This window comes from Uloborus diversus, chromosome 2 (assembly GCF_026930045.1).
Source record: "Uloborus diversus isolate 005 chromosome 2, Udiv.v.3.1, whole genome shotgun sequence".
In the NCBI taxonomy this organism is placed as follows: Eukaryota; Metazoa; Arthropoda; class Arachnida; order Araneae; family Uloboridae; genus Uloborus; species Uloborus diversus.
In genome coordinates this window covers 191650998-191678214 of record NC_072732.1, presented here as the reverse complement: position 1 = coordinate 191678214, position 27217 = coordinate 191650998, and the positions used below count along the sequence as shown (strand labels likewise).

The 27217-nt window shown below is 34.3% G+C and overlaps 1 protein-coding gene across 1 annotated transcript in view; it reads left to right on the top strand.

The window, feature by feature from the left end:
* The window catches only part of LOC129217590 (macrophage mannose receptor 1-like), a 39093-nt gene extending 26131 nt beyond the window's left edge, over nucleotides 1-12962 (top strand). Inside the window, exons 10-13 of the mRNA XM_054851917.1 lie at nucleotides 2894-3043; nucleotides 6141-6251; nucleotides 9445-9625; nucleotides 12883-12962. Of these exons, the coding sequence (XP_054707892.1) occupies nucleotides 2894-3043; nucleotides 6141-6251; nucleotides 9445-9625; nucleotides 12883-12892 (452 nt within the window). The 3' untranslated portion in view covers nucleotides 12893-12962. The remainder of the gene's footprint in view (nucleotides 1-2893; nucleotides 3044-6140; nucleotides 6252-9444; nucleotides 9626-12882) is intronic.
* The last annotated feature ends 14255 nt before the right edge of the window (nucleotides 12963-27217 follow it).

Genomic DNA, 27217 nt, shown 5'->3' with positions numbered 1-27217 from the left:
ATAAGGAGTCCAGGGACCCGGAATCCTCCCAAAATTAGAAAAAAATTATAGGTAATAAGTATATTATAGGGGATTTTCGAAACTAGGTGCACCAAGCACTATTAACCCCTGCTAATTCCATTACCCGAGCAATGCCGGGTACGGGAATGCTAGTATTTCATAGAGACAGAAAAGTCAAGATTGAAAATATCTTACCTCTAATTCATACAACTCAAGAGGAAACTTTTAGTTGAGACTTATACATAAGGTGACCAGAATTTTTTCCTAAAAATGAGATGCTTTAGAATTTTAGGCAACATTATGCTAAATATTAAAAAAAAAAGAAGTTAAAAATTATATAAAAGGAAAAAAAAAACATATATATATATATATATATATATATATATATATATATATATATATATATATATATATATATATATATATATATATATATATATATATATATATATATATATATATATATATATATATATATATTTACTATTTGGGCTTTCTACAAAGAACAAAAATCAACAGAGTATAAAGAATGGTAACTCAGATTTCAATAGACACATTTAATGATGCACTTAGACAATCACTCTCAATAACTAAATAAAAAGAGTTCCAGTGTCATACAGCAAAGATAAAAAATTATTTTTTTCATAGATTGAATGTGAGAACGAGTTGATCATATGAAAAGAAAAAAAAAATGTTTTTAATTGGAAGTGTTTGAGACATTTATCTGGGACTTAACACTTTTCCTAATATGCACCCAGGGATGCTACATCCTAAAAATAAAACTTTGGGCCAATCCGTTAAAAGGGTTTTTTTTTTCTTTTGACGCGTAAATTCTTTGTAAATGTGAGTAGTTTCATTGCAGCGATATTCGTTTGGATTTCGTTGTATAATTTCATCTCATCAAAAACAACCCTGTTGTAAAAATTTCCCCGCGAAGAAAACCTTTAACTTTTGGGGTTTAGGCCTTCATCCTAAACCTCAAAACCCTCAGCCTTAAAAAGTTATGATCTCTAGTTTGCCCGCCAAGTATCTGCCAAACTAACATCCTCCCTGTTATCCTCTTTCATCACATCTACTTCCGTTAGAACCTCCTCCCACCTTCAAATCTTCAGAAATATGGATAGATCCTTTAAATTGTTTATCCTGTTTGGCGAAAAGCTTTTCAAAGTGAAGTGGTTGCTTGGTGAGCAAAAAGCTTTCCGCCAAACAGCTTTTTTCTTTCGTCTTTCTTGGCGGTGGATTTGCTTTTGTTGGCTGCTGACTCTTGGCGGCCAGGACGCTCCCGCGTCCCGTGATCAACCGGGGTGCGGCGAGGGGTGTGATCAGTTTGCTGAACAGTAGCTCCCTCGTTACACCGCGCTTGTCGCGACACAAGAAAAAAGTGCGTTATATATTCGAAAAGGCGATATAAAGGGCATTAAAAAAAAAATCATCTGAGATCAGGCAACTGATATGTGCGTCTTGTACAATGAGTTCAGTTTAATCCCATACTTAGACGATCATCTGAATGAAAATAACAAAAGGAAATTATGTTGGCGATTCCTTTTCTTAAAATGAAAAACGAATTAAAAATATTTTAATTGTTTTTTGAAGAAATAAGAATTTGCATAATTAGGACTTGAAATGTAGCGAATTCAGAAAAATTGAACACATGACCTTTTTCCATGCAATACACCAACAGCCCGATTATGACATCCAGAGACTGCCTTTTCGTCCTTGTCATGGACTCATCAGTCTGCAATAGTCAATAATCGAGATGGAGGCAGATATCCTAATCTCAGATACAATGAGAGGACATCTGTCTCCAACTCGGTTGTTGACTGTTCCAGACAACTGAGTTCTATGACAAGGACAAACTGCAGTCTCTGGATGTCATAGTCGGGCTGTTGGTATATTGCATGTAATGGGGTTGTTTCCTTTAGTCAAAAGTGCTACTTTTAGTCACTGAAATTGATAGAATAAGTAAAAATAATAACACGGGCCCAGAAAATACTTTCAGTTTCCCAACAGTTATTTTTTAATTAATTTTTTTAAATATCTGATTTTTCAAACAAGACGTGGTCTTGATGACGTCACAAATGATGCTGTTTGGCGCATCTTTCTACACCGTTTCCAGACTATGATAATCAAGAAGTGAATTGAACATTGCGCTCTACGCTTGCTATCAACCATATCGTTGGAAATACACGTGAGTAAAGATGCGAATTAAATATTTTTCTCTGTGAATGGCAGCACTGAATGGCATTTCATCATTTGTGATGTCATTGGCAGAAATATAAACAATGAAAGCGCACCGATTTAAGTATATTTTTTAAAATATTAAACTTAAGCAAATTACTTAAAAAAAATGGTCAGATCCTACGTTTTTAAACATGCTCTTTCAGAAAAAAAAAAAAACTTTTAAAATTTAGGAAACTACCCCATTATGCTTTAGCCCTGGCTAAAGGGCGGTAACTTACTTGCTTACATCCTTGTATTGTTCATTGATTAATAATGGAAGAAACATAATTTTCCTGTTAAATACTAAAGTGGTCTGAAATTTAAAGCAAAGTTTTAAAACCTTCATTTCTTCCGGAGACAGCTAAAAAGCACGATATAGTAGGTATTTTAGCGTTATAACGAGGAGTGTTATAATGTGGAGCAATATACCAAGGGGCTACTGGATACTAAAAGTCAAAATTTTCGGTGCTGTGAAATTGACGAGCAACTCCAGATAATTAGGTTGACAACTGAGCGAGAAACATCACAACGAAAATAACCAAAAACTACTCGACAATAAACGCTTCAATCACGCAATTCAAATAAGAATTGATTTTCGTTGAAAGCAAAGTAGAGAAGTCTTCCGTTTAGAATCCAGAAATTTCAAACCACTTACTTTTGCTTTAAACTTTAGATGCTCCACCGCAGATTCCTGAAGTGATTGGAAAATGTCCAGAAAACGAACCTTCATGGATCGATATAGGAGATGAATTTTGCTACCACGTCCCCTCAACCCCAAATGCACTCAGTTGGGACTCTACTTCTCGATACTGCTTAACGAAAGGTATGTTTCCTCTGACAATAAGTTGAGCCTGTGTAGTTTGATGTTCACCCAATAGAAAACTGTTATTTAAATAAACAAGATCACTTGAAGGAATCGAAATGTCTATGTATTCGTGATCCTTGCCACACTACAAACTATGTGTACATAGTACAGTAACCCCTCGTTATATCGCGCTTTTCGGGGGACAAAGAAAAAGAGCGATATATCCGAAAGCGCGATATAACGAAGGGCATTAAAAATAGTTATGTCTAATACACAAGTAAATTGGCATTCATTCTTTTTGACATTAGTTTCTAATGGTTTCGATGTGGGTACTATCACACCTATTGAAATTTAAACAAGATTGAAATTTAAGTAAATTTTCTCCTTCAGAAAGTTAAAATCATCAAATGGCGAATGAAGACTATCTTTCTGAGCTACCGCGAGATAAGAATGAGCATTCCAATACCCTCTTATTCCGAGTAGGTTTTCTAATCCGTTTTACTTGCTGTAGAAAGGATGTGAAAAGTAAAAGAAACCAGATTGTTTCCAGGAAACTACTTCGCCCGTCCAGATCATTATTCCCTTCTTTGATGCAAATCCTGGTTTGTGCAACCAAGTACAAATCTTTTCTGTACTAAAAGAAGGGCGTATGTTCTCTTCTACATGGGCTACTATAACACTTGCTTGATGTCTCTCACTCCTTGTAAAGGCAATGTATCAATACAAAAGAAGATGTCAAGTAGTTTACAGACTATCTTAAACTGAAATATACTGTGCGGGTATGTACATTTGGATGACAGGAATTGCTGCTGCTTTTCCAGCGAATTCAGAAAAATTGCTTCCTTTTGTTCATCGACAAAATAGAGAAGAAAGAGTCCTTCTCTGTGCAATACCATATGTTTTCAGAAATGGTTTCAAACTTAAAGCTAAGTTTTTTTTCTTATTTTAGGCTTTAATATTTCGGGAGACAGAAGAAAAGAGCGATATATCCGAATGAGCGATATAACGAGGGGATACTGTACATTGGTTTTTCGTATGAACTTTAACAACAACATTTGTATCCAAATTGAAAAGGGACCCTTAAGCATGCCCATTACTAACAGTGATGTTCCCATCAAATTTTCTGAGGGTATCTTCCTCCAAGTAGTCAGTTATGCATAATATGTGTATACCAAGGGCGCCCATATAGGGAGGCAAGGGGGGGGGGGGGCTCAAGCCCTCCCCCCTTTGAAATGAGAACTTCCTTGCTTTTAGTGCTTTTTTCATTGCAAAAATGTAAAAAAATTTCTTTTCCACTCATTAATGAATTAGTTATTAAAAATATCAAATTTTAATGTCTAATCTGTACTAAAATCGGTTTCCATGGGGAAAATATTCTGCTAAACCATGGGGAAAATTTTTGAGCCCCCCCCCCCCTTAAAATTTTGCATATTAGCGCCCTTGGTGTATACCATCACATACATAATATGTCATAATATGAAAATTTTTGAAGCTTGAGGGTATACGCTATATGTCTAAAAAATATTTGAGAGTATACGGCGTATATGGAGTATAACCCTATGGGAACACCACTGATTAGTAGTCATTTATAGTTACCCTATCAGTCCTTTAAGTCTATTAGTTTATTGACTTCCAACAGCATTTTCAGAAATTAACTCCACATCCCTTAAAATAATTGCTTTTAAAGGTACGTTAAAAATATCTATGCATTTTAATCAGACGACTATTGCTTATTTTTACTATCGCAGGAATATTTAATTTTTGGCAGTATGTTCTCACTTAAAGGACTGGTATGTATCACTCCTTTAAGCCTATTAATTTATTGACTTCCAACAGCATTTTCAGAAATTAACTCCACATCCCTTAAAATAATTGCTTTAAAAAGTACATTAAAAATATCTATGCATTTTAATCAGACGACTATTGCTTATTTTTACTATCGCAGGAATATTTAATTTTTGGCAGTATGTTTACAAGTTGAGCATCAAGTTAGATTCTTTGATTAACTAGATACACACAGAGAAACGGTTTTTTGCCGCAGCTATCCTCGTAACTGATCCTTGTAGGTTGCGCTTTCGTCCGTTTACTTCAAGATTCGAGAGTTTAATGGCGACCAGAGGCTGTCGTAACGGAGTTACCAAGTTATACTACATCTATGGTTGTTCATCATGTCAGGTTTATCGTCACGTCTGTTGCGAAATTAAATTTTTGTTCTTACACAAGTCGAGCACTCCGTTTTTCACATAATGGTAGAGTACCAATACAGTCTTATGACAATTGAGAATATTCCTCACTAGAATTCCAACACGGGCACCAATTTCAAGTTCTGTTTCAACTTTCGAACGGGCGGTTTTTAGGAAGTATATTCAGGTAGAAAGTGAAGGAATCGCTTGTCATCCTTCACACGACAGTCAACTGTGACAGGTGCGCTGGGCACACCAAGGCACATGTGCCGCTACCATTCTCATTCCGATGAGTGTAATCAACATTTTAGTTGATTTTAATCAACGGGACATTGTAGAGCGTTTGCTCTACACACGAGTCGACTAGATAACAGTCACTTTTAAAAGGGTTCCAGATCAACTGCTCGAATAAATTTGGCTTATTAGAATAAAAGTTGATTCAACTAAGTTGTAAACTAAGTAAAGATACAGCTAAGTTGAAAACTAAGTCAAGATATAACTAAGTTGTAAACCAAGTCAAGATACAACTAAGTTGTAAACTAAGTAAAGATACAACTAAGTTGTAAAATAAGTAAAGATACAACTAAGTTGTAAACTAAGTAAGTTGCCTCGTGTTAAGGCAACGGAAGCTCCCTGCCAACAAGTTGACAGGCAACTTTTACGAAGAGTTGATTCCGCTAACCGCCTCGTGTGTGAGAGACCTTAAACATAAAAAGAAAGGGTGCACGTTTCATAGAACCCTTCAATGTTCTATGTGGAACCCTAAGGTTCCGCGGAGTACAAGTTAAGAACAGCTGCATTAAACCATTTTCTTGCATCTTTAAACGATCTACCCCATTAAATCAATGCATTTGTCGATTACTGAAATGTGATATAGATGCACATAAAAATTACTTCAGAGAAACCATTATAATAGCTCTTTTTATTTTCAGGAATGAAAATGATTAAAGTCAACTCAGATCATCAGACAAACTCTTTGGTGGCCTATTTATGGAAACATGACCGGCCTGTTCATCTAAGCCTCATTCGTTCTTTCGATAAAAGTAAGACCATTTTAATCTCCCAAAAACTTGTCTATCTTATTCTTCACATATTCTCCTAAAAGGCGATCGATCTACCGCTCTTGTTGTTTACGTACTCAATAGATGGCACCGTCCCACTGAAATCAAGTGCTCTTTTTAATTATTGTACGTGGCACCATCTATTGAGCAACTAGATTATTTGAGCAACATATTGCCTATTGGAAGGATATCATTTTTCATTTTTTTACAAATCAACTTTAGAATCACGGGATACAATTATAGTTGAAAGCAAGCTATAGTAATTCACGCTTGTTGGCGCGAATGTCTTAAGCAAGGATAAGATTCATCGGTCGATGGCCGCCACTTCAACAAATTGTGGTTGCCTTGTAAAGCTATGAGTCATCAGTTTGGGCTTCGCCACAATTGGAACATTGAAAGCAATTCTGAACAGCTCAGAGACTGCTTATCTAGAGACTGCAGTTTTGCTCTTGTTTCGTGCCCATTAGTCAAGAATATTCATTACCGAACAGCTGGCAAATAATTTCTCGATATGCAGTTCTTCCATCTTTCGGAAATTCTTGAATACCACGCCAGTAAAAATCTTCCTGATTTGTTGCGAACCATTCACTGAGGGACTGAGGCAGTTTTTCACACATTTGCATGAACCCTGACGCTACTCAGCTAGTGCGAGATTCATCGTCTGTAAACAAGTAATCATCGGAAAGAGCCCAGTCTGCTGAGTAAGCCGCATGGGGGCAAAAGTTCCCAGGTGAGTGCGTCTAATAACTAGGGTAGACCGACAAGTGAGTGAACACCACCCAGTGAATGAACAGCGCGTCATTTTTTAAAAAAAAATAAGCTTCCAAAAAATTTTTTCTGAATAAATTCACTACAAAAGCGTTCTTGATTGATATTCTAAGCTATCTCACACCTGATTGGCTACTTTGGATGAGTATTTTTTCCTGGAAAAAATTTGAAATTTTTACTGCCGTGAATCGTTCTTTCTCTCTTTCAAAATAATAAGGCTGGTTTCGTGCTAGCAATTATTTTGATAAATATTATTTTTATCGATAAATTTTATTTTTTAATTCTACGAAAAAAAATTAAGCATACATATTTAGGCTATGAATTTAAATTGTTTCAGTCAATGCAAAATGCGTAGATTTTCAGGTAGAGGGGTGTTCAGTCACTGGGTACGAAAAATTGCGAAAACCCAGTGAATGAACAATGGCAAAATTTCTTTTGACTTAAAAAGAAATTTGAAGTTTCATTTTCGCACTTTTTTGTAATGCAGATAGTTTTATATGCTTATTTATTTATGCATTTCATTATATATTTTATAATTTCTTTATTTTTGTCTTAGTAAACAATGCACTTTTTACTGAGTTTTATCTTTTATCTATCTATATCTCTATCTGTATATTAACCTACCTACCTACATCTATCTTTCTATATCTTTATCTCTCTTGATAGATAGACAGGTAGATAGATAGATAGAGAAATATATATATATATATATATATATATATATATATATATATATATATATATATATATATATATATATATATATATATATATATATATATATATATATATATATACATATATATATATATATATATATATATATATATATATATATATATATATATATATATATATATATATATATATATATATATACACAAAGAGGGAGAATAGATAGGTAGATATGTATGTATGTTTGTATATAGATAGATAGATAAATAGATAGAGGAAGATATAGAGATAGATATATTAAAAATAAGAGGTAAATAGATATATAGGTAGATAAATAGATCGATAGCTTTAGTGATGGATAAATAGATAGGTAGTGGTTAATAGATAGTAGGTAGATATATAGTCAGGTAGATAGACCGATAGATATAGATAGGTGGATAGATATAGATAGGCAGATAGATAGATAAGTAGATAGATATATTGATAGATCGATAGACAGATAGATAAGTACATATATATATATAAAGATAGATAGATAGATAGAAAAATAGGTACGTACATTGATAAATAGGTAAATAGACATAGAGATAGACCGATAGATAGATATAGATAGTTATATAAATAGATAGATAGATAAATAGATATAGATAGTTATATAGATAGATAGATAGATAGATCTCAAAAAAACTTAGTTTCTTTTTGAATCAAAATTTATCACGTTCATTCACTGGACCAATTTGTGTTCATTTACTGGTTGGAGGTGTTCATTCACTGGGTCGTTGTGCCATTTTTTCTTTAAACACTTAAAAAAGTTGAAAGCGGTGCCATTTAAGTTCCCGCGATTTTTTAGAGATATTTACATAGATCAATTAAAATGTTTTAACTATCACGATCTTTATAGTATACAATTTAAAATTACTAGGATTTTTTAAAAATGAAATCGTGCTTAACTCTTCATTCACTGGTCTACCCTAGTCGCTAACTCATGTTGCCTTTTGTGAGGGAGCATTGATTATGAAGAAAGATAACTTTGGGCTGCCTCTTTTGGCATTCTGGCCTTTTTCCAAGCAGGGAACTGTTTAAATCGGTCTATAGTTTTTACCAACGTTTCGTACTGACTAGGATCAGCCTAGCTGGGCCCAGAGTCTGTTGCTGGTCGTCACTTTTGTATTTGTATTAACCGTTTCCTTGCTTCAGCAGCTTATAACAGACCGTATCCCTTTGGTCCCATCAAACAGAGAGCGTCGACTTTGTGCCAAATTCACCATATTTAAAATGTCAAAACCATCGTTCACACGTAGCTGCCGATGTAGCATGTTCATCGTAAGCTTCTAAACGCAATTGGTATGATTTGGCTGTAGTTTTCTTCAATTGAATACGAAAAAAACTAAGGTAATTCGCAAATGCTCTTTCTTCTTCGACATTTTGAACGCAACAACACAACACTATGCACACACTTTTCCAATGTATCAATTGTGTGCGTCTAACACTTGATGTGACACAATAAAATGGCACACCATAAAAACTTAGTAGCACAAACTACATTGGCGGAGCATCTGTTGTCTGAAATCCGTAACTTAAACTTGTACACCTGTTAGGTCGATGAATTGGAAGGGCTTACCCGCGAATTGGAGAGGCTAGAGACGACTGGGCATGGAAGGCCTTGGATAACCCTGAGCTGTCATGCCAGGAATGATGATGATAATAATATAACTTTTCGTTTCTTTACTAGGTTCGTTCCTCTGGACCGACGGTTCCCCTTTGAATTACATCAACTGGGAAGAACGCGAACCCAGTTCCTGGTCTAGCGATAAAGACTGCGTGGCTTTCTCGCAGACGACAGGGAAATGGAAACCGATTCATTGTGCAGAAGCAGGTGTTCCTATTTGCCAACTTTCAAAAACAACCACCAGGTAAAATCAGGAACATTTTCTTTACGTAGAAACTGCCTTTCCCTTTTCGTTATACAAGTGGCACAATAGCATTTTCCATCGCGAAAATAATCAATAAAAGAGTGCCACGTAAGCAGATTTAGGGGGGGGGGGGGCGAAAGGGGCCATACCCCCAGTCTTGGAAGAACTTTTACGGGGGAGGAGAAACACCGTACACTTTATTACAAGTAGTAAAACTGTCACTGGGTTAATGAAAATGTGTTGGAAACGATTATTTTGAACTGAAAACCATTATGGCAAGTATATAAGTGAAAAATAACGAGCTGTGTATTCAGCTGCAATATTTGAAATAATAGACGATCATTTGAACAAATTAGAAACAAAAACAAAAAGATTAAAAAAAAACAAATTTACCGATAAACCTAACAAGCTATAGCTTAGGGCACCCTCTTCGTTATAGGCCCCCCAACTTCCGAAAGTTTCATGACTTGTTCCTTAAAAAAAAGTTTTACTTGACAAAATAAATTTCATTTCAAGTGCTTGAAAATTTAGAAAAGTGTGTATACAAATCATAAATTTTAAAATTTATGAGAAATGGGAGGGGGTGGGGGGAAATTGCTGGAATATGTCAAATTCAGCTCCTTGCCCCATCCTGCATGAAAAATTGTAAAAATCATGGTTCTCACGTTTCTGCAACATATTACTTGAGATACATTTTTGTGACTCACACGTTTCATATCTTGCTGTTCATGTATTTAATCCTGAATGCTGTTTTAGAAATTATTTTGTATTGCTTGCTTTTATCTTAACTTCTACTGCATATTGTTAATCTGTTTAGCCTGGGGGGGGGGAGTACTACATCTATTCCTTTCGAATTCTGCATTACTTGTAATTGAAAAAAAAAAGTTGTTGTAATGAGAAATCTATTGGTTTTTTTTTCTTTTAAACTTAAAGTAGTTGTTTCTTACAAAGTTAGAACAATACTGTAAAACTACAATCTAGTACTAATTTTCAGAGACTATAAAGAGTAAATGAAGTGCCTTAAATTATTTATAATTTTTCTCGAGTCCTTGAAAAGAATTAGATGAGTCTTTGAAATTCCTAATCAAAGTGTGTTTTATTGATTTATTTTTTTAAATCAAGTGCATGAACTATGAATCGTCCAAATGGGCAGCATACTACACTTTTGTTACTTATTTTATACAATTTCTTTTAAAGCATTTTTTACTATTGATCATTTTAAAGTTAATTCAGTGTTGTATTTGGGGGTGGATTGGAAGTATGACTAAAAGCTAATGGAGTTGAACCAACACACCAACAGCCGATGGAAGCAAATAACAATGCACAATCTCTTCTCCGTCGTTTTTTCTCTCTGAGGACTGCCGTCATTGACTTGTCTACCCGGAAACAATTTTTACTGTATATTATCGTAATTTGCAAAAGAGTATTTTGCCCATTTTTTCCCGAGATTTTTGTAGTTCCAATTACCCTTTATAAAACTTCAAAATGCAGAATTTTATATCTATTTTGCAAAAACTAATCCGAGGGAGAAACATCCGGATCCCCTGCAATTGGAGATATTCTATACCCTACTTAAAAGGGAAACCATGTCCCCTCTTGAGTTCAATTTAAGAAGGACAACAGACAACATATTAATAAAACGACACAAAATTAGTAAGGCGTGACCTTATGACAGGAAAAAAGACAACAACATAGTGGGGAAAGGGGGGGGGGTTGAAAATGGCATTTTCCGCCACCGACAGAAAATGTGTCCGGACTACAAGAGAGACCAAAAATCTGAAATAGTTTAGAAATCCATCTTTGAATACAACTAATATTGTTCAAAAAAAAAAAAAAAAAAAAACTGCCCCCCTACCCGCCACCCAAGAACTCAGTCCTAAATCCGCCTATGCACGTGAGCGTTTTCATAAATGTGGGCTGTCCAGAAATGATGTTACACTTTTTTGCAACGTTTTTGACCCCACTCCCCCTTTTCGTCAAAATGTCACACCTCATCTTACCCTCCCCCCTTTGCCACATGCCACGGTCTTTTAAAAACACATTCTTTTAAAAATTGCGTGATGTCACACTTCTCCCCCCCCCCCCGTCTCTCTTGCTGGTTACTGCTCTGCACTTTTCATGGAAAAATCGAAATTTTGATCATCAATTCTAACACTAATAATTTCTAATTTTCTAAATTCAATCGATTGTTCGCAAATTTTTCACACAGTAGAACCTTGTTTATTCGGCTCCCGTTTATCCGAATCTACGTTTATCCGGATCAAGTATGTAGAGATGAAAAAAATTTCTTAAATAATAATTCTAAATTATGATAGCAAGAATGAAACCATAAATGCACAAAATATTCGCTTATTATTTTGATTAAACGTGCAACTCCAACGTAGGTCGTACAATAAATTATAGCAATCTAACAAACAGCATGGCAAACTTGAAATATCAGTCCGTCTCTATTGCAGCTGAACAAAAATCGAAATTGTTTGCAAGAAACAATTCCTAAACAATGGGGTTGTTTCCTTCAGTCAAAAGAGTTCTTTTCGTCACTGAAATTGATAGAATAAGCAAAAAAAAGTACCCAGAAAATACTTTCCCAACCGTTATTTTTTAATTCATTTTTTAAACGTCCGATTTTTCAAACAAAGCGTGGTCTTGATGACGTCACAAATGATGCTCTTTGGCGCATTTTTCTATCGCGTTTCCACGTTATAATAATCAAGAAGCGCATTGAAATTGCGCTCTACACTTGTTATCAACCATATCGTTGCCAATACACGTGAGTAAAGGTGCGAATTAAATATTTTGTTCTGTGAATGGCAACACTGAATAGCATTTCATCATTTGTGATATTATGGGCAGAAGCATGAACAATGAAAGTGCACCGATTAAAGTATTTTTTTAAAAATATTAAACTTAAACAAATTATTTAAAAAATGGTCAGATCCTATGTTTTTAAGCATGCTCTTTCAGAGAAAAATACTTTTAAAATTTTGGAAACGACCCCATTCTGTTAAAAAATATCTTTTTTTTTCTGTAAAAAAAAGAAAATTCTGCTTGTTTAAGATCGTGTTTTGCTTATTTAAGAATATGTTTCGCTTATTACCCATATTATCCAGATATTTGCTTATCCGGATTGCCTTTGGTCCCAGTTAGCGCGTATAAAGGAGGTTGTACGGTACCTAACTTTGAACTTATGCAAATTTGGCGAAGTTTCAATAAATATATTTAGTTTGAAATTGACGACTCCAATTCTTTCTTTTCAGGGTGAAGTGAATGAGTGTGGAAAGTGAAGTTAGATTTTCTGCTATTTATTTCCGTCAATTTAAATAAATTGATTCCTTCCTTTTTGCCTTGTTTTCTTTTTTACCTCATTCAAACAGCACATAGTGATAAACAATTTAATTTGTTGAAATTCTGGAAACTAATGCAATTTTGTAAGCTTTTTAGTGATTAATAGAAGGTAAGACCCAATTTTGAAGAATACTGTTCAGTTTTGCTCTCCTTATCTACAGAATGATACCAATTTATTGGAGAGGGTTGAAAGAAGGGGCTCGAGATTAGTAAACGGGCTTTCCAACTTATATTAGGATTCCATGCTAGAATGCTTGATCTGTGTAGTAGGATGGTCTTTGAAAATGAAATTTTAAATTTTTTTGCGGGACACCCTCTTATTTTGATTTATGTCCTAAAATAAGACCACCATGGAAATTTCAGGCTTATAAAATGGTTTTTAGGGATCGCTACCAAGCTTCAAAGCTTTGAAAATTCAATATTTTTTCACATTTAGCTGACAAATGCATTATAAATGATCTGATGTTTCAAATGATGCGAAAGTGATCACAAGTACTGTCCACCTCCTGCAAGTTGAGCTCCGCTGCCCGACCGATTCAACGATTCCATTAGTTGAAATAGGGGTGAGGAAAAACGGCATAAGAACTTGCGGATTTAGTTGGCATTGTATTGCTCATTTGGCGAATAATATTACTATTCAAGGTAAGAATTAGCAAGCGGTACAGGATTTTCTTGCCAACAAAACGGTTGCAATGGTAGCTCAACCACGCCTAACAGTTCCTCTTCTTACTGATTGCTCTCAATTGAATGAAATGGACTTTTTCAAGACCATAGCTCAACTTGTCGGAGCTAGACGGTACACCAAGTATTGTTGAATTCAATAAAAATCAACTTGAACAGTTCCAGCCTCGAGACGACTATACAGTTTTTTTTTTTTTTTTTTTGGAGATCGCCATCATATTTTTAAAGGAATTTTCAAACGAGAAATACGTTTCGAGTTCTTGGAGTATTTAATCGTGCTCAAGGGATGGGAAAGGACATTTATTCTCTCAAAAGATATAAATTTAGATATCATTTTCAGCTGCCAAACAAGAAAAAAAATCTGGAATTCGTAGTAATGCTCGTTTGTTGCAAAATATTATATGCTTGTTTAGCCCTAAGAATTGAGAACCAGCTCTTAAAATACATAAAAGTATATGAAATAAATAGCTATGAGGTTTATCTGTGTATAATAAACGAGTTTCTAAGACATAAGTGGTACTTTTCAACAGAACTCTTTGCCTCTTTACATTTTTTGGCAATAATATTTCATTACGAACGAAAGAGAAAACGGTGGACGCTTTGAAAACAGAAGGAGATAATAAACCCTAAATCCTGATATAGAGGATATGTCTGCCGTAGTAAAAACAATCCTACCATCAAAATTTTGAACTTGTACGTTTTGTTTTATGTCATTTAAAGTTTTAAAAGAAATTGTGTGTCAATTTTTGAAATTGCTTTTTGCAAGTCAATAATTACTAGCTATATGGAAAAAATCCTTTTACTGTCCAACCACGGATTGCATGGAATTTTCAAACGTCGAGATAATTCTATGTGAATAAGGGAGAAAAGTAAAAATTTGATGCACGTATTCCGCTTATTTGAATGAGACGCTGCTTCTGCAAAAGCTGACATCGATAAAAAAAAAAAAATAGATTCGTCCATTTCCGGCTGTAAAACGGATGTTTGTCTTTCCATACAATCCGTGGTCAGACTATACTGCAAATAAACCATTGCATTCAACTTATACAACTGAAGAAAAACCAAGGGGTTCCACGAAAAATTCAATATTCAAAAGGGATTCTATTTATCAAAGAAATTATGAAAGGCTGTTCTAAAATACGAATCGAGTCCAATGCTTCCATTAGGAAGTCACACAAACGCTACAATTCCCATATCTCTTCAAATCATCCGAAGAATCATCTCATGAAATTAGCTTTTGTGCAAACCTCAACGGATATCAACTCTAATCTTGAACTATATCTTGACAAAGCTTGTCCTAACCTGCTTCTAAGTGAAATCAAGATTTCTGTAACTTTGACGTTGCGTTACAATGTGCAACAGAAAACTCTTAATAATTTACGACTCAAACATCGCCAACGCGTTTGGCTCAATCTATAAAAAATGGACCTTCTGTGCCAAAGACGTCATTGTAGTCTGGGACATTTGCATTGTTAAGTGACGTTCATCAAACAATAATGCTGCTAGGTGACGATTTGTGGACAAAAAAGGTCACCTGCATTCATTTACCAAATGTTTGACTGTTTTTTAGCGAAGAACAATGCCACAAATTAATTTTCGATTTTTCTACGTCCACATATTGTTCACTTCATATTGCATCAGTGAACAGTTTGCTGGAGTAAGCATACAATCATCACCCGAAACTATTCTTCTGTTGATGATCTTTGCGAAAACCTATGAGTGGAGTAGTTTCGATCATTTTCCAACATCGTTACTAGACCCCAGATTATACGCACTAAAAAATAAAGAAAAAATGCATGCATATATGCACTGAAAATTCCTAATATATGCGCTAAAAAAGCAAAAAACACGCACTAAAAACTTTTTGTTCACCCAAATAAGTTTTCACATCTCCATATGAATAAAAACACGAGTGGCCTTTATACTTTTGAATAATTTATGTTTTGCCCAAATTTTATTTTTGCCGATAATATGCACAAATAATAGTATGCGTATTAATAATGGGCACAAAAAATCGAACAACGCAAGTAAAACCCACAGGTGACCCGATTTTTTGTTAGTGATGAACAAACATTTTTTTTTTGTAGTTCTTTTTTATGGAAAAAAATAAATGATAAAATTGTATGAAAAATTCAATAATGTGCAGATATTTTGATAACTTGCTGTTTTCTTTTTTATTTTTCTTTTTTGCAGTTTTGCATAAGCGTCACAAGAAGCAAAAATGTGCAATTGCATCTTCACACATAAGTTAGCATATAATTTAGTGATGTTCCGGATATCCGTATCCATAACCGTGGATATCGAGGAAAAATAAAGATCTGTATCCGCATCCGTATCTGTTACTTTTTTGACGGATCTCAAACGGATCTTTTCTATTCTAAATATTCTTAAATATTTAAATAAAAGACTTAAATTCCGTTTAAATTAGGTTTTATTCCCTATTTAAATTATAAGGTTTCATTTCAGAAGCAACGGCCCTCTGAGACATGTTTATTATTATTATTTAGTTTAATATTAGTTTCTGTTATTGATTTGGGGTTTCTGTTTTTCTTCATTTTGGTTTTTCTCGCCATCTTTCGAAAAAAAGTGAGACTAAATTCTCTATTTACTCTTTGTAAAGGTGATCTGTTATTCCGACGGTCGGAGTAATTTGGGTGGAATGGGTCAGCGCTGCATTTATGCTGAAATAAAACGCGAAAAATTATTTCTAGCCTATCCAGTAGCTGCTTTACGCTCTTGTTCCTGCATCTACCGAGCAAGCTAGAAATAATTTTTCACATTCTATTTAAGCATTAATGCAGCGCTGATCCGTTCCTTCCAACTCTCCCTCAATTTTAACGGAGATTTCTTTAAAGAGTAAATCATAGTCTTTAATTATATTTTTGACGTTGATGACATTTTTTGACGAAACAGTGTTATTATTCTGACGGGAATATCTTCCGTCATAAATTTTACACTTGGAATATTTGAATTGGACAGAAAAAAAAAAGAGATCCGTATTCGTCTCCGCGGATCTTGACACTAATCCGTATCCGCGGATCTACTTTTTTAACGATCCGGCACATCACTAATATAATCGGACTGCAATCATTACATATCAATCTTTCCGAAATCACAAAAACATATAGGTGAGCTAAACGAAATAAGAATTAACACTTTTTATCAATACCTTGCTTCAATACCATTACCTTTCTTCGTACTGCATTAAATGCGCATAATCGAGTGTAAAGCGCTTAACAACAGTTTAATTCCACAGACACTTTTTAGTATGCACCTTGTTGTATAAAATATTTTACACCAATACAAACACACACACACACACACAAAAAAAAAAACCTTTTATAATTTGCGTTTTATTTATTCTTTACCTTTTTCTCCTTTCTCCCCCCCCCTACAATTTAAATTATATAATGACTTTATTAAAATTTACTCCAAATACATTCATATTCAACCAAATATTTTTTAAATAAATTTTTTTTTCACTTATAAGTTAGTTCGTTCTCTCTACTCTTTCTTCTTCTTCATTTTTTATTTTCATGCATCTAAAATCATTTAAAAGTAAACTTCAGTCTTCAGTGTATTGCACATAATTGATGCATTGATATATATGGTAAAAATGGGCCAATACTAAAGTCAAATTTCATGCATGTTTTTTCCATCAAATAAATTCTTGTTTTGCTCACAGCTAAATAATAAGTAGAACGGAATGATTCTTAGTTATTTACCTGCCCTTATTAGTTGGAGTTTTTTCCCCATATATAATCTAACTATGAAGATTTTGTGACCTTAAACAAATGTTTTACACTTCACACAGATGAAGTTACGGATTTAACTTGAATATATATAAGCAATTGGCCTTGAGTTGATTTCCAACAAGTTGTTTCTGCAATCATTATTTTAAGCAGCTCAGAGCATTCAAACCGTCATTACAAGAATGATTACTCAAATGAAGCCGTCAATTAAAAACTGGAAGCCAATATTTTTCGCCTTCAAAACCGAAGGCCGATTTTGATTCGTAACTCATGCTCTGTACGAGCAATATCTCAATTACAGATTTTTCATTGGATCGGATCACGCGGCGAATTGCACCAACCTTCAACGGCAGTCTAATGATCTTTTGAACCGAATTCGGCCATTTACATCATGCATCAATCGAAAACACTTGATGGTATTCCCCGTTATGGTAGTTTGTCATCATACAAATCATCAACGGATGGAGCATCCACTTCAAAATGATTATTAGGTCATAAAGTGAGTTCTGCCTGTTAAGAATAATCGGTCAAGGTAAGCATCCTGCCAGTAGAAGATGAAACAAAGACGCCGTGGCAGAAAAAACATCCCAACTCAAACAACTTCGCCATAAGTGAATCGTTTATTTCTCAACCAACTTCTTTCTCAGAGAAAATGGTATTTCCACGATTCGCACGATGCTCGTGGAATTTTCGGCCCAAAAATTAATGTCGGGAATATTCGGAGGATGAGCCATCTTGTTTTACTTATCTCTGTCATTTGTTAACAATGCCCGCAGAAGTGGTTGAGTGAATAAATCATAAAGCTTAAAACTCTTATCTAACGGGATAGATCTAAAACGTGAGTTGTTTGGCATGGTAATCGGAAGTTTTATCGTGAATGTCTTAAAATTATGAGAATCCTTATGTTGATATAACTTGAGCATATATAAGTCGCATACTATAAAATCTATTGTGAATACAAATATTATTATTTAAGTATTTTTATTACCTTATTAGAGTTTGAAGGAAATGTATCTGATCACGAAGATGCTACGAGAAAAACATTTAACAAGACAGTAAAAATAACGATTAATTGTGCTTCGAATCCATACAGGAATGGGGTCATTTCCAAAATTTTAAAAATACTTTTTTCTGAAAGAACATGCTTAAAAACATACGATCTAACTATTATTTAAATAATTCGTTTCAGTCGCATTTTTACTCACGTGTATTGGAAACGATATGGTTGATAGCAAGCATAGAGCGCAATTTTAATTCGCTTCTTGATTATCATAACGTGGAAACGCGGTACAAGGATGCGCCAAAGAGCATCATTTGTGACGTTATCAAGACCACGCCTTGTTTGAAAAATCGGACAGTTTAAAAAATTAATTCAAAAATAACTGTTGGGAAAATGAAAGTGTTTTCTGGGTCCATGTTATTCTTTTTGCTTATTCTATCAATTTCAGTGACTAAAAGTACTACTTTTGACTGAAGAAAACAACCTCATTGACGTGGGTAAAGTGTTTTCTTTAATGACTATGTTACAGCAGCACAAAAACAATTGAGGCGGTGAGAAGCAAAGGAATTTAGTGCCAAAAAGGAGATAACCAGTACGAATGGTAGGTGAATCTCTCCTCTGATTGGGGGCAAGAAATATCACGAGTAGATGCTGCTATAGTGCATGATTTAGAAGGAAAAAAAATTAAAGAAAGCCTACCTTGGACCACAACTTTAAACGCATTTACCTTAAAACTTGAGTTTGTTTTTGCCTTTGCTTCTGTCTCAATCATGAAAGGAAAGTTTACAATTTTAATTCGCACAAAATCGATAAGAACTGCATACACGTGTTTAGGAGTAACGAGGTAGCCTTTTCAATGTAAAATAAACAAAAAAGTGATCTTTTACCTAAAAAGACATTCAAAAGCTTTTGTGTGATGTCTTTTTATCCATAAGCTCACTTCTTTTGCGTTGAAAAAGGGATTCCTTGTTTCTTCATTTCTCAATATCTATTGTATTAAAATTTGTAAAAATTTAACGCCTGCATGAAATATTTCTCAAATAAGTATGAAATTGGTCTGAAGTTACTGTGATATTATGTGGCTAGATATTCACTAAATAAAAATTTAATACCGTTGGACATGCTAATAAAAATAATTGAACAATAACATTTTTCAGTTTCTTTAACGATGCGCCTAATACCGCCCACTGGGTGTTAATTATATCGTCTACACAAATAAAGCTTTGGAAAATCTTTTTCACATGCATTTGCATATATATTTTGTAAAACACGTAGTGGGCTAACAAGCTACAGCCTTAGAAAATACAAAATTTGTGTATATTTACTTTTCTTTTGTTACATTCTTCATAAGATCAATGAAACACTGTTTGTCTGTTTTTCACGAGAAGGCACTTCGCCCCACTTTAACGCAGAGTTCCCTTTTACGCGGGGGTGATCGGTAAACATATCCACGTGCTCCTAAATGAGACAATCAGACAACCTTCACTTGCATGTTGATATTTTCGTTATTCTTACATTTTACAAACTGCTGCTTTTACAGCAAAATGCAATGACCCGAAAATAATTTCTGCCAAAAACAGCGAAATTGAATCATCGGATACCAGTTGTTTGATTTTTTTTTTTTTTCATGCAGCTCTCTGTTTTGTTCTTTTCCCAATTTTTTTCCCCACGAGTGGTACCAACAAAAGCACTTATTTCCACGCGGTTTTAATTTTCTTGATTTTCGCGAACTCGTCGAAATTTAGAAAATTTAAGCCTCGCGAAATGTTTCAAAATATATGCAATCAACTTCCAGTTCTATTCATATTAATTCGCGAGTTCGCAAAATCACTGAGAGCTTCATTTTCGCAAAAATATGTGCTTTTACAGTAGTTAGATTTCTCCTCATTCAACTCGGAACGAAAATAAATCATTCCCCCTTCAGCCCTCAATTTTTCGTTCCAATTCTGAAACTTTTTTTGAAGCATCCTCATATATATAATGACGAAGGATCGAGTAACGCTCCTGACGTCATCAACAATGACACTCGCGCCACGGTATGAACATTTGAAAATATTTTTTGGTAATTTTTGACAAACAGGGAAAGGCTTTATTTTGACGAGGCTAAACTGGATTCGATCACTTTACTGTTTTACTGGTAAGACGGTCATTTTAGGGGAGTGAAGAAACTAAAAAGGGGTCAACTACGCTGGCTAATCTAGTTAAGGGTTAATCCACTGGAGTTAGGCTTAAAATTTCAACTATCAAAATATCACTAAACAGGCAATTGCTTCGTTAAAATGTAGAAGGGTAGAAGCAATTTTCACCCGTCTTACCTTGACGAGCGACTTTCTGGTTTATCAAATATTGCAAAATGCATAAATTATACATCCGTTTTTCCCCTCCCTTTGAATTTATAGCAGTTGAATAAAAAATTAGATAATTTTGCTTGAGAAGTAAGAAGTCCAGAAAAGTACGTCTATGGTGCGTTGATGCGATTTCATTCTGTTGTGGTATTAAAATTTATGAATTCGTTCTCTTTGCTATGCATGAGTAAAAGCGATTATTGAATTAAAATCGGCAAATTATCATTTACCGCTTTCCCGCAAACATAAGTTAATCTTTTAATGAACTTATGCTTGCTGAATCGACAAACATAGACAACAGAAATGCAACAAATACTCATTTGCTAATAATAATTCAGCCTGTTCTGCACTGCTGCAAAAAACTTTCGCTTTTCTTTAATATTATACTGAACTTCGTTGCGTGAAGTAATAATCTTTAGCTATTTCTTGAAATTTTCAATATAAATAACCTGATAGGAGAAACAGCGTGACGATGCGAAGCACTTCGCAAATTCTTGAAAAAGACTGCAGGCTATTAATTTGAACCTAATTTTTTTAAGGGAAAAAATTGTAAATTTCAGCGGCCGAAGATTTTTACCGTATTTTATAAATCTAGTTCACAGGTAGATGGTACTATTTGTAGGTTTTTAGCTACGCATCTTATTTTTAAGCATTTTCTCGCTACTGATTAAGAGTTTACGATTAACCCTTTCTGGCGGAATTTTGAAATACTTAACCACAAGTGTTTTTATTTGGTAGACAGTGTACTATGGTAAAGAGTATCCTATAGACAAAATTTCAAATTTATAGGTGAGGAATTAAAAAAGTTATGACATGTCCAATAATCCGGACACATGTTATAGGAATACATATTTCAGATAATAAAGCGATGAAACATCAAACAAACTTGTTTGTAAAATATTCTCTAAGCAACAATAAAACATAATATAAGCATTTGAAATGATTAATATACGTTTATATATTTTTTAAAAAAATCAGAAAATACACTCGCTTTTGCGACGAGAATCCGTGGTTGGGAAAATGGGTCAGTCTTATTCTCCCAACCTCTATTTCTTTATGTTGTCAATCCCAAAATGAAAAATTTTTGTATAGATAATAATAAACAGACTGTGAAGAGTCAACGACGAAAAAAAATCGAGTAATTTATTCAATTAATAAATGATTAGTAGCTGTTTAAATTTCATGTCCGGTATACCGGACGCCATGTCTGAAAGGGTTAACCTTATGTCAGTATCTCTTGTAGACTATTTTTGGGTTTTTGGATCTGCGTTGCAGGTTGCTGAAAAAAATTATGCTTTTGCGGTAAATAGTAGATGTGTGTTTTAAGTCGAACCGAATTTCGGGCACAGAAGACTTTTAAAATACTAGGAGTCGGAGTTGATCATTTTCTTTCCGAGTCTGTAACTCAGCCAGTGCTGCGGAGTCGGACTCGGACTGATAGTTTGGAGTAAAGGAGTTGGAAGCTTTAAAATTCTAGGAGTTGGAGTCGGTACTTTCCCCATCGACTTCAATCCTGGTTTTTAAGATTCACAGAAGTCTTTATTTGTGCATGTGGTTTTATATGAAAAAATTTACTTTTTGCATAAGGGACTGTCTATAAAAGTATCACACACTTTTTTTTCAACATGTTTGACTCCCCTCTCCTCTTCGTCAAAGTGTCACACTTAACCTTACCCCTTCCTATCCCTTGTCACATGTCACCCTTTTAATCGGATACACATATTGATAAAAAAAACCTGTCAGCTGTCCCTTGTCTCGTTACCCCCCGCCTTCTCTTTCTTGTCACAAACTGTCACATTTTACGAACCCCCTCTTCTTTCAAAAGGTGACATCATTTGTGGACGATCCCTGGATATATAAACGCTTCTAAAGTGTATTTCACGCACGGAAGGTGAAAAATACGTCTTAAACATTTGGTGAAGCGTATTTTCACATTTTGTACTTCAAATGAAAATTTAGCACCGAGGAAAATGAGGGGAGGGGGGTAATTTTAACTTTAAGAATAGCAATTGACTTTTGTTATTCAAAAAAAAGAGAGGCAAACAATACAAATGTTAAAAATTTAAATAGCACACATCTCTTCCTTTCTGCCATCTTCCATTTCATCCATAGAAAGTTTGTTTTCTGTGGAATTGACTAACATTGATTACAATTATGGTATCTTCAGTATTTTCGTATCTTTCGCTCTTCCAAAATGAATTTCACTGCTCTAAAAAATGCCAAGGATGATTTTCACGCCTAGAAGAAAACAGCGGCTATATCTCTGGATACATTTCCCTTTCCATGTAGGAAAATGTAAGGGAAAGTGAAGCAGTTAAGATAGCTTACCTTTTTCAAAATTAACAAATTGGGAACTTGTTTAGAAAATTACATTATGTATAGAAAAAAACAGTGCATTTTACAATATTTTTTTTATCGAAACATTATTGAGCAATCACGATTGCTTATTGTCCTCACTTGACCGTCTTTGGCGTCTGGTTCCTTTTCAGCTTGGACCAGTAGCACCACCGCCCACCGTCCTCTGCAGGCGCGACTCCTTCGGTCCCGAGCTATCCGCTCTCCTGGTCGGAGGCGTCCATGTCCTACACACACGCACACTCACACACTCACACATATACACACAAACGACTTCACACACGCACACTCACACATACATATACACACAAACGACTTTACACACATACAGTCACACACGCCTACGTGCATACACACAGGTCTACGCACACACCCAAGCCTACACACACATAACTATGCACACGTATCCGCCCAGGAGGAGGGGCAGGAGTCGTTTCTAGAAACAATAACTCCAGTCCTGTCGCAGTTCGTGATTGCGAAAAACATAATTTGAATTCAAAATTTCAGAATTCAAATTAATTTTTTTATTATTTTTTTTTATTTGTGGCAGTTCATTTGTATCTTCAAAAACAAAAAGCACATTTTTTTTGAACAAAGTGAGAAACAAAATATTTTTCCAATGAAGTGTTTTCTATTTGACTATTGAAAATATTTTTGATCAAATGAACGTGTAAATAAAAGAAAGAACGAATGAATGAATAAATAATGAATAAAGGAGTAAATAAAAAGTAAATAAATTCAGGTATGAGAAAAAATAAATGAGGGAATTAAAGAGGAAATAAATAAGAAAAATAAGTGAATGAATGGAAAAATATATAAGGGAGTTTTTAAGTGAAGGAATGTGAATGAATTAACAAATGAATACGTAAGCAATTTAAAAAATGATTGAATAAGTAAGCGAAATAAACTATTTCACTTTGCCCGCATGCATTTGGCTAATTGTACAAAACATTTAAAATAAAAATAAGCTTAATATTGAATAAATAAATACTGCACCGAATATTGGTAGATCTCAATAAATATTAAAAATATTAATAACATCAACTTTATCATTTTACAATAACAAAAATAATATTCTAGACTTACAATGAAGTTTTACGATATGAGCATCATTTTTTTAAAATTGCTATCTTATGCTCTGATCTTCGGAAGTAACTTCTTCCTGACTAGAATGGACCGATGTGTTGCTACATGGTTAAAATGTTACCAGATAGGCGGCGCTAAAAACAGAGTAAATATTTCACCATTTAAATTTGCCCATCGATTCAATGGGGTCTTTTCCGAAATTTTAAAAGTATTTTTTTTTTCTCCGCAAGAGCATGCTAAAAACACGGAATTGAACCAATTTTTGAATAATTTGACCAAGTTTACTATTTTTAAAAAAATATTTAAATCGGTGCAGTGGAATGCGCCGAAGTGCATCGATTGTGACGTCACAAAACCATGCCTTGTTTAAAAAATCGGACATTTTAAAAATTTAATTCAAAATTAAATGTTGGGAAAATGAAAGTATTTTCTGTGTCCATGTTATTTTTTTGCTCATTCTATCAACTTCAGTGACTAAAATTAGTACTTTTGACTGAAGGACCTCATTACTAGTGTATTACTCTCTCTCTCTCTCTCAAAAAAAAAAAAAAAAAAACAATCCTGTGAACTACAGCAATTGTAAATATTTTATGAGATTAACAAAGGTCAAACACGAGATCTTGGCGGCATACATGTTTTAAACACCTTTTTCATTTCTTTCTTTCATTGAAATTAACTAAAGCTTGAAACGATCCAGAATCGAAATAACAAAGTGCTCTAATCTCTTTCTAAATTCCGTAACATTTCGAAATAGTTTGAAAAGCAATTCCCAGCTTTTTTTTTCCAAGATAATGATTTTCTTTTATATTGTCTTGGAATCTTCTAACGTTCTGTTAGCTTAATGTTCCAAGATATACAGCGGTTGACACTTACCTTACAATTTTTCATTCACAACTCTTGTCTTTTATTGCAAAATCTCTTTTGAAATGAAAAGAAGAAAAACGAATGAATGCTTAAACAGTCAACCCATTATTCACACAGCTTCGGAAGATGCGCCCAAACAATTATGTGGGACAAGGCTCGTCCCCTAGATCGGATGATGCAATGGAATGTGCGGCGGAGGTGAGGTATGTCACGAAGATGCTTCTTTCGAAGAAAGTTAAAGTTAAAAGCGCGAGGGAATCAACTGGGTCGTGCATCTTCGACCTCCAGCTAGGAATAATTATTTCTTGTAATTTAAATTACCTATAATCATAATTTGAGGGAGAGAAGCTGAATCAAGTTTTTCAAGCATTACATTCAGAACATTGCTGATTTTCGTTAAGACTGAAGAAAGAATTAAAGTTGTTCATGTTTGCTAAGCATTTGTTTTGTGGTATAAAAGCCATTATTTATACTCAAAAGCAGAAGAAAAAAACTTCTGAGAAATTTATCGTACGACTGGCGACAATAGTGGCTTATCTCAAAAAATAAATAAATAAATAAAATAAAAAATAAAGTAAAATAAACGCAATTGTTTGAATTTTGAGATCTTGAATTCAAATTATGCTTTTCGCAATCATAAATTGCTGTAAGACCCTGCTCGTTGGGTTTCTTGTTTCTACTAATGGATTTTATCGCAACCTTAATCTGAATTCAAGACGTCAAAATTCAAATGAATGCCAGGGGCTGGATGTTGTGTGCTGGGGACTGTTTTCGCGTAAAAAGGATTGTGTAAAGTCAAGAATGTTGTTTATAAATAGTTCGATTCCGAGGGACAGGGACGCCACGGCCCAAGAGAAGGGACATGCTCGCGGTGGTCTGTGGACCAGAGGAGTTTGCATAAAAGTAGAGAAAAAATAAGATCACAGGACATCAGCTACGGTCAAGTAAAAACAATAAGCAATAGTGATTGCTCAAAAAAAAAAAAAAAATTAACAAACGAAACCACAGGAGAAAATTAGAAACTCAAGGTTTTACACAATATTACTTTTAACTGATTTACTCTTAAATACTACAACGCGTACAAAGCCTTTATTATGTTTTATCTGTTATATGCCACTAAACACAAGTTATCTAAACTGCTTTTGTGCAAGTTTTATTGGCAAGAAATAGCTATAAACTAACATTTCAAATAAAAAAAAATTTAAGTTTTTGTTTTTGTTCAAATTTTTGAGATACGTCACTATTGTGGCCGGTGAGGTGTGTGTGTTTGAGAGAGAGAGAAACTTTTGAAACTATTCCACCAAAGTTTCAAGAAAATGAGGTAATCGAACTGTATAAATACCCAATATCGCTTCTTTTTATTTTCCATAGCTCCCTCTCCCCCCTTCTGTTTTACATTTTTGCCATACCTTTCATAGGTCATCAATTCAATTACAAAGCAAATCTTGACAAGCCACTTCAAAAGTTACGCTCAAAACGGCATCAGAATCTTTCAGGAAGAGATACCCTCACTTTAAGTCTTATCTAGAAAGAAAAGAAAGGAAATCGAGCTATAAGACCGCCACCAAAGCACGCGCGAAAGGAACCTGAATAGGTGGAAGCACGAAAATAAAGAACGAGGCGCAAAAGATTTTTATGTCCAGTCGATGTGTATTATGTTGTTCTTATAATCTGCTTAGAAATGTATTCAGTGTTTGCGCGTTCGAGCGTACGAACAAAAAAGTCATAATTTTATGCCTTGTCGAACCCTCTGTTGTTTCCAAATCAGCTAATCAGAACGGAACACCGAGCTTGCTTAACTACTTGACCGCATCGTAACTGTAACTGCTATAATTTTCATCCATTTGTTTTAGTGTTTTTGTTGAGGTGTGCTTAGGGAGGCTTCAAAGAAAAATGCATAATCATTTCTCTAAGGTATTATCATTGTTTCTGCAAATTTATCCAAATCTTTTTCTTTGAAAGTTCGCCCATTATAATTCAAGATCTTTTTCCAGTTTGAATAAATTGCAGCTAATTTCGAAACAAACATGCAAGTTAAATTACTAAATTTCAAATGCAAAGTAGGATCAGTATGAGCGTGGAGTTACGCTTAGCTCGGGTGGTTATCTTCCTTTTATGCGAAACCTGATTTCCTTGTGTGATTTAAATTACTCTTTTAAATGTT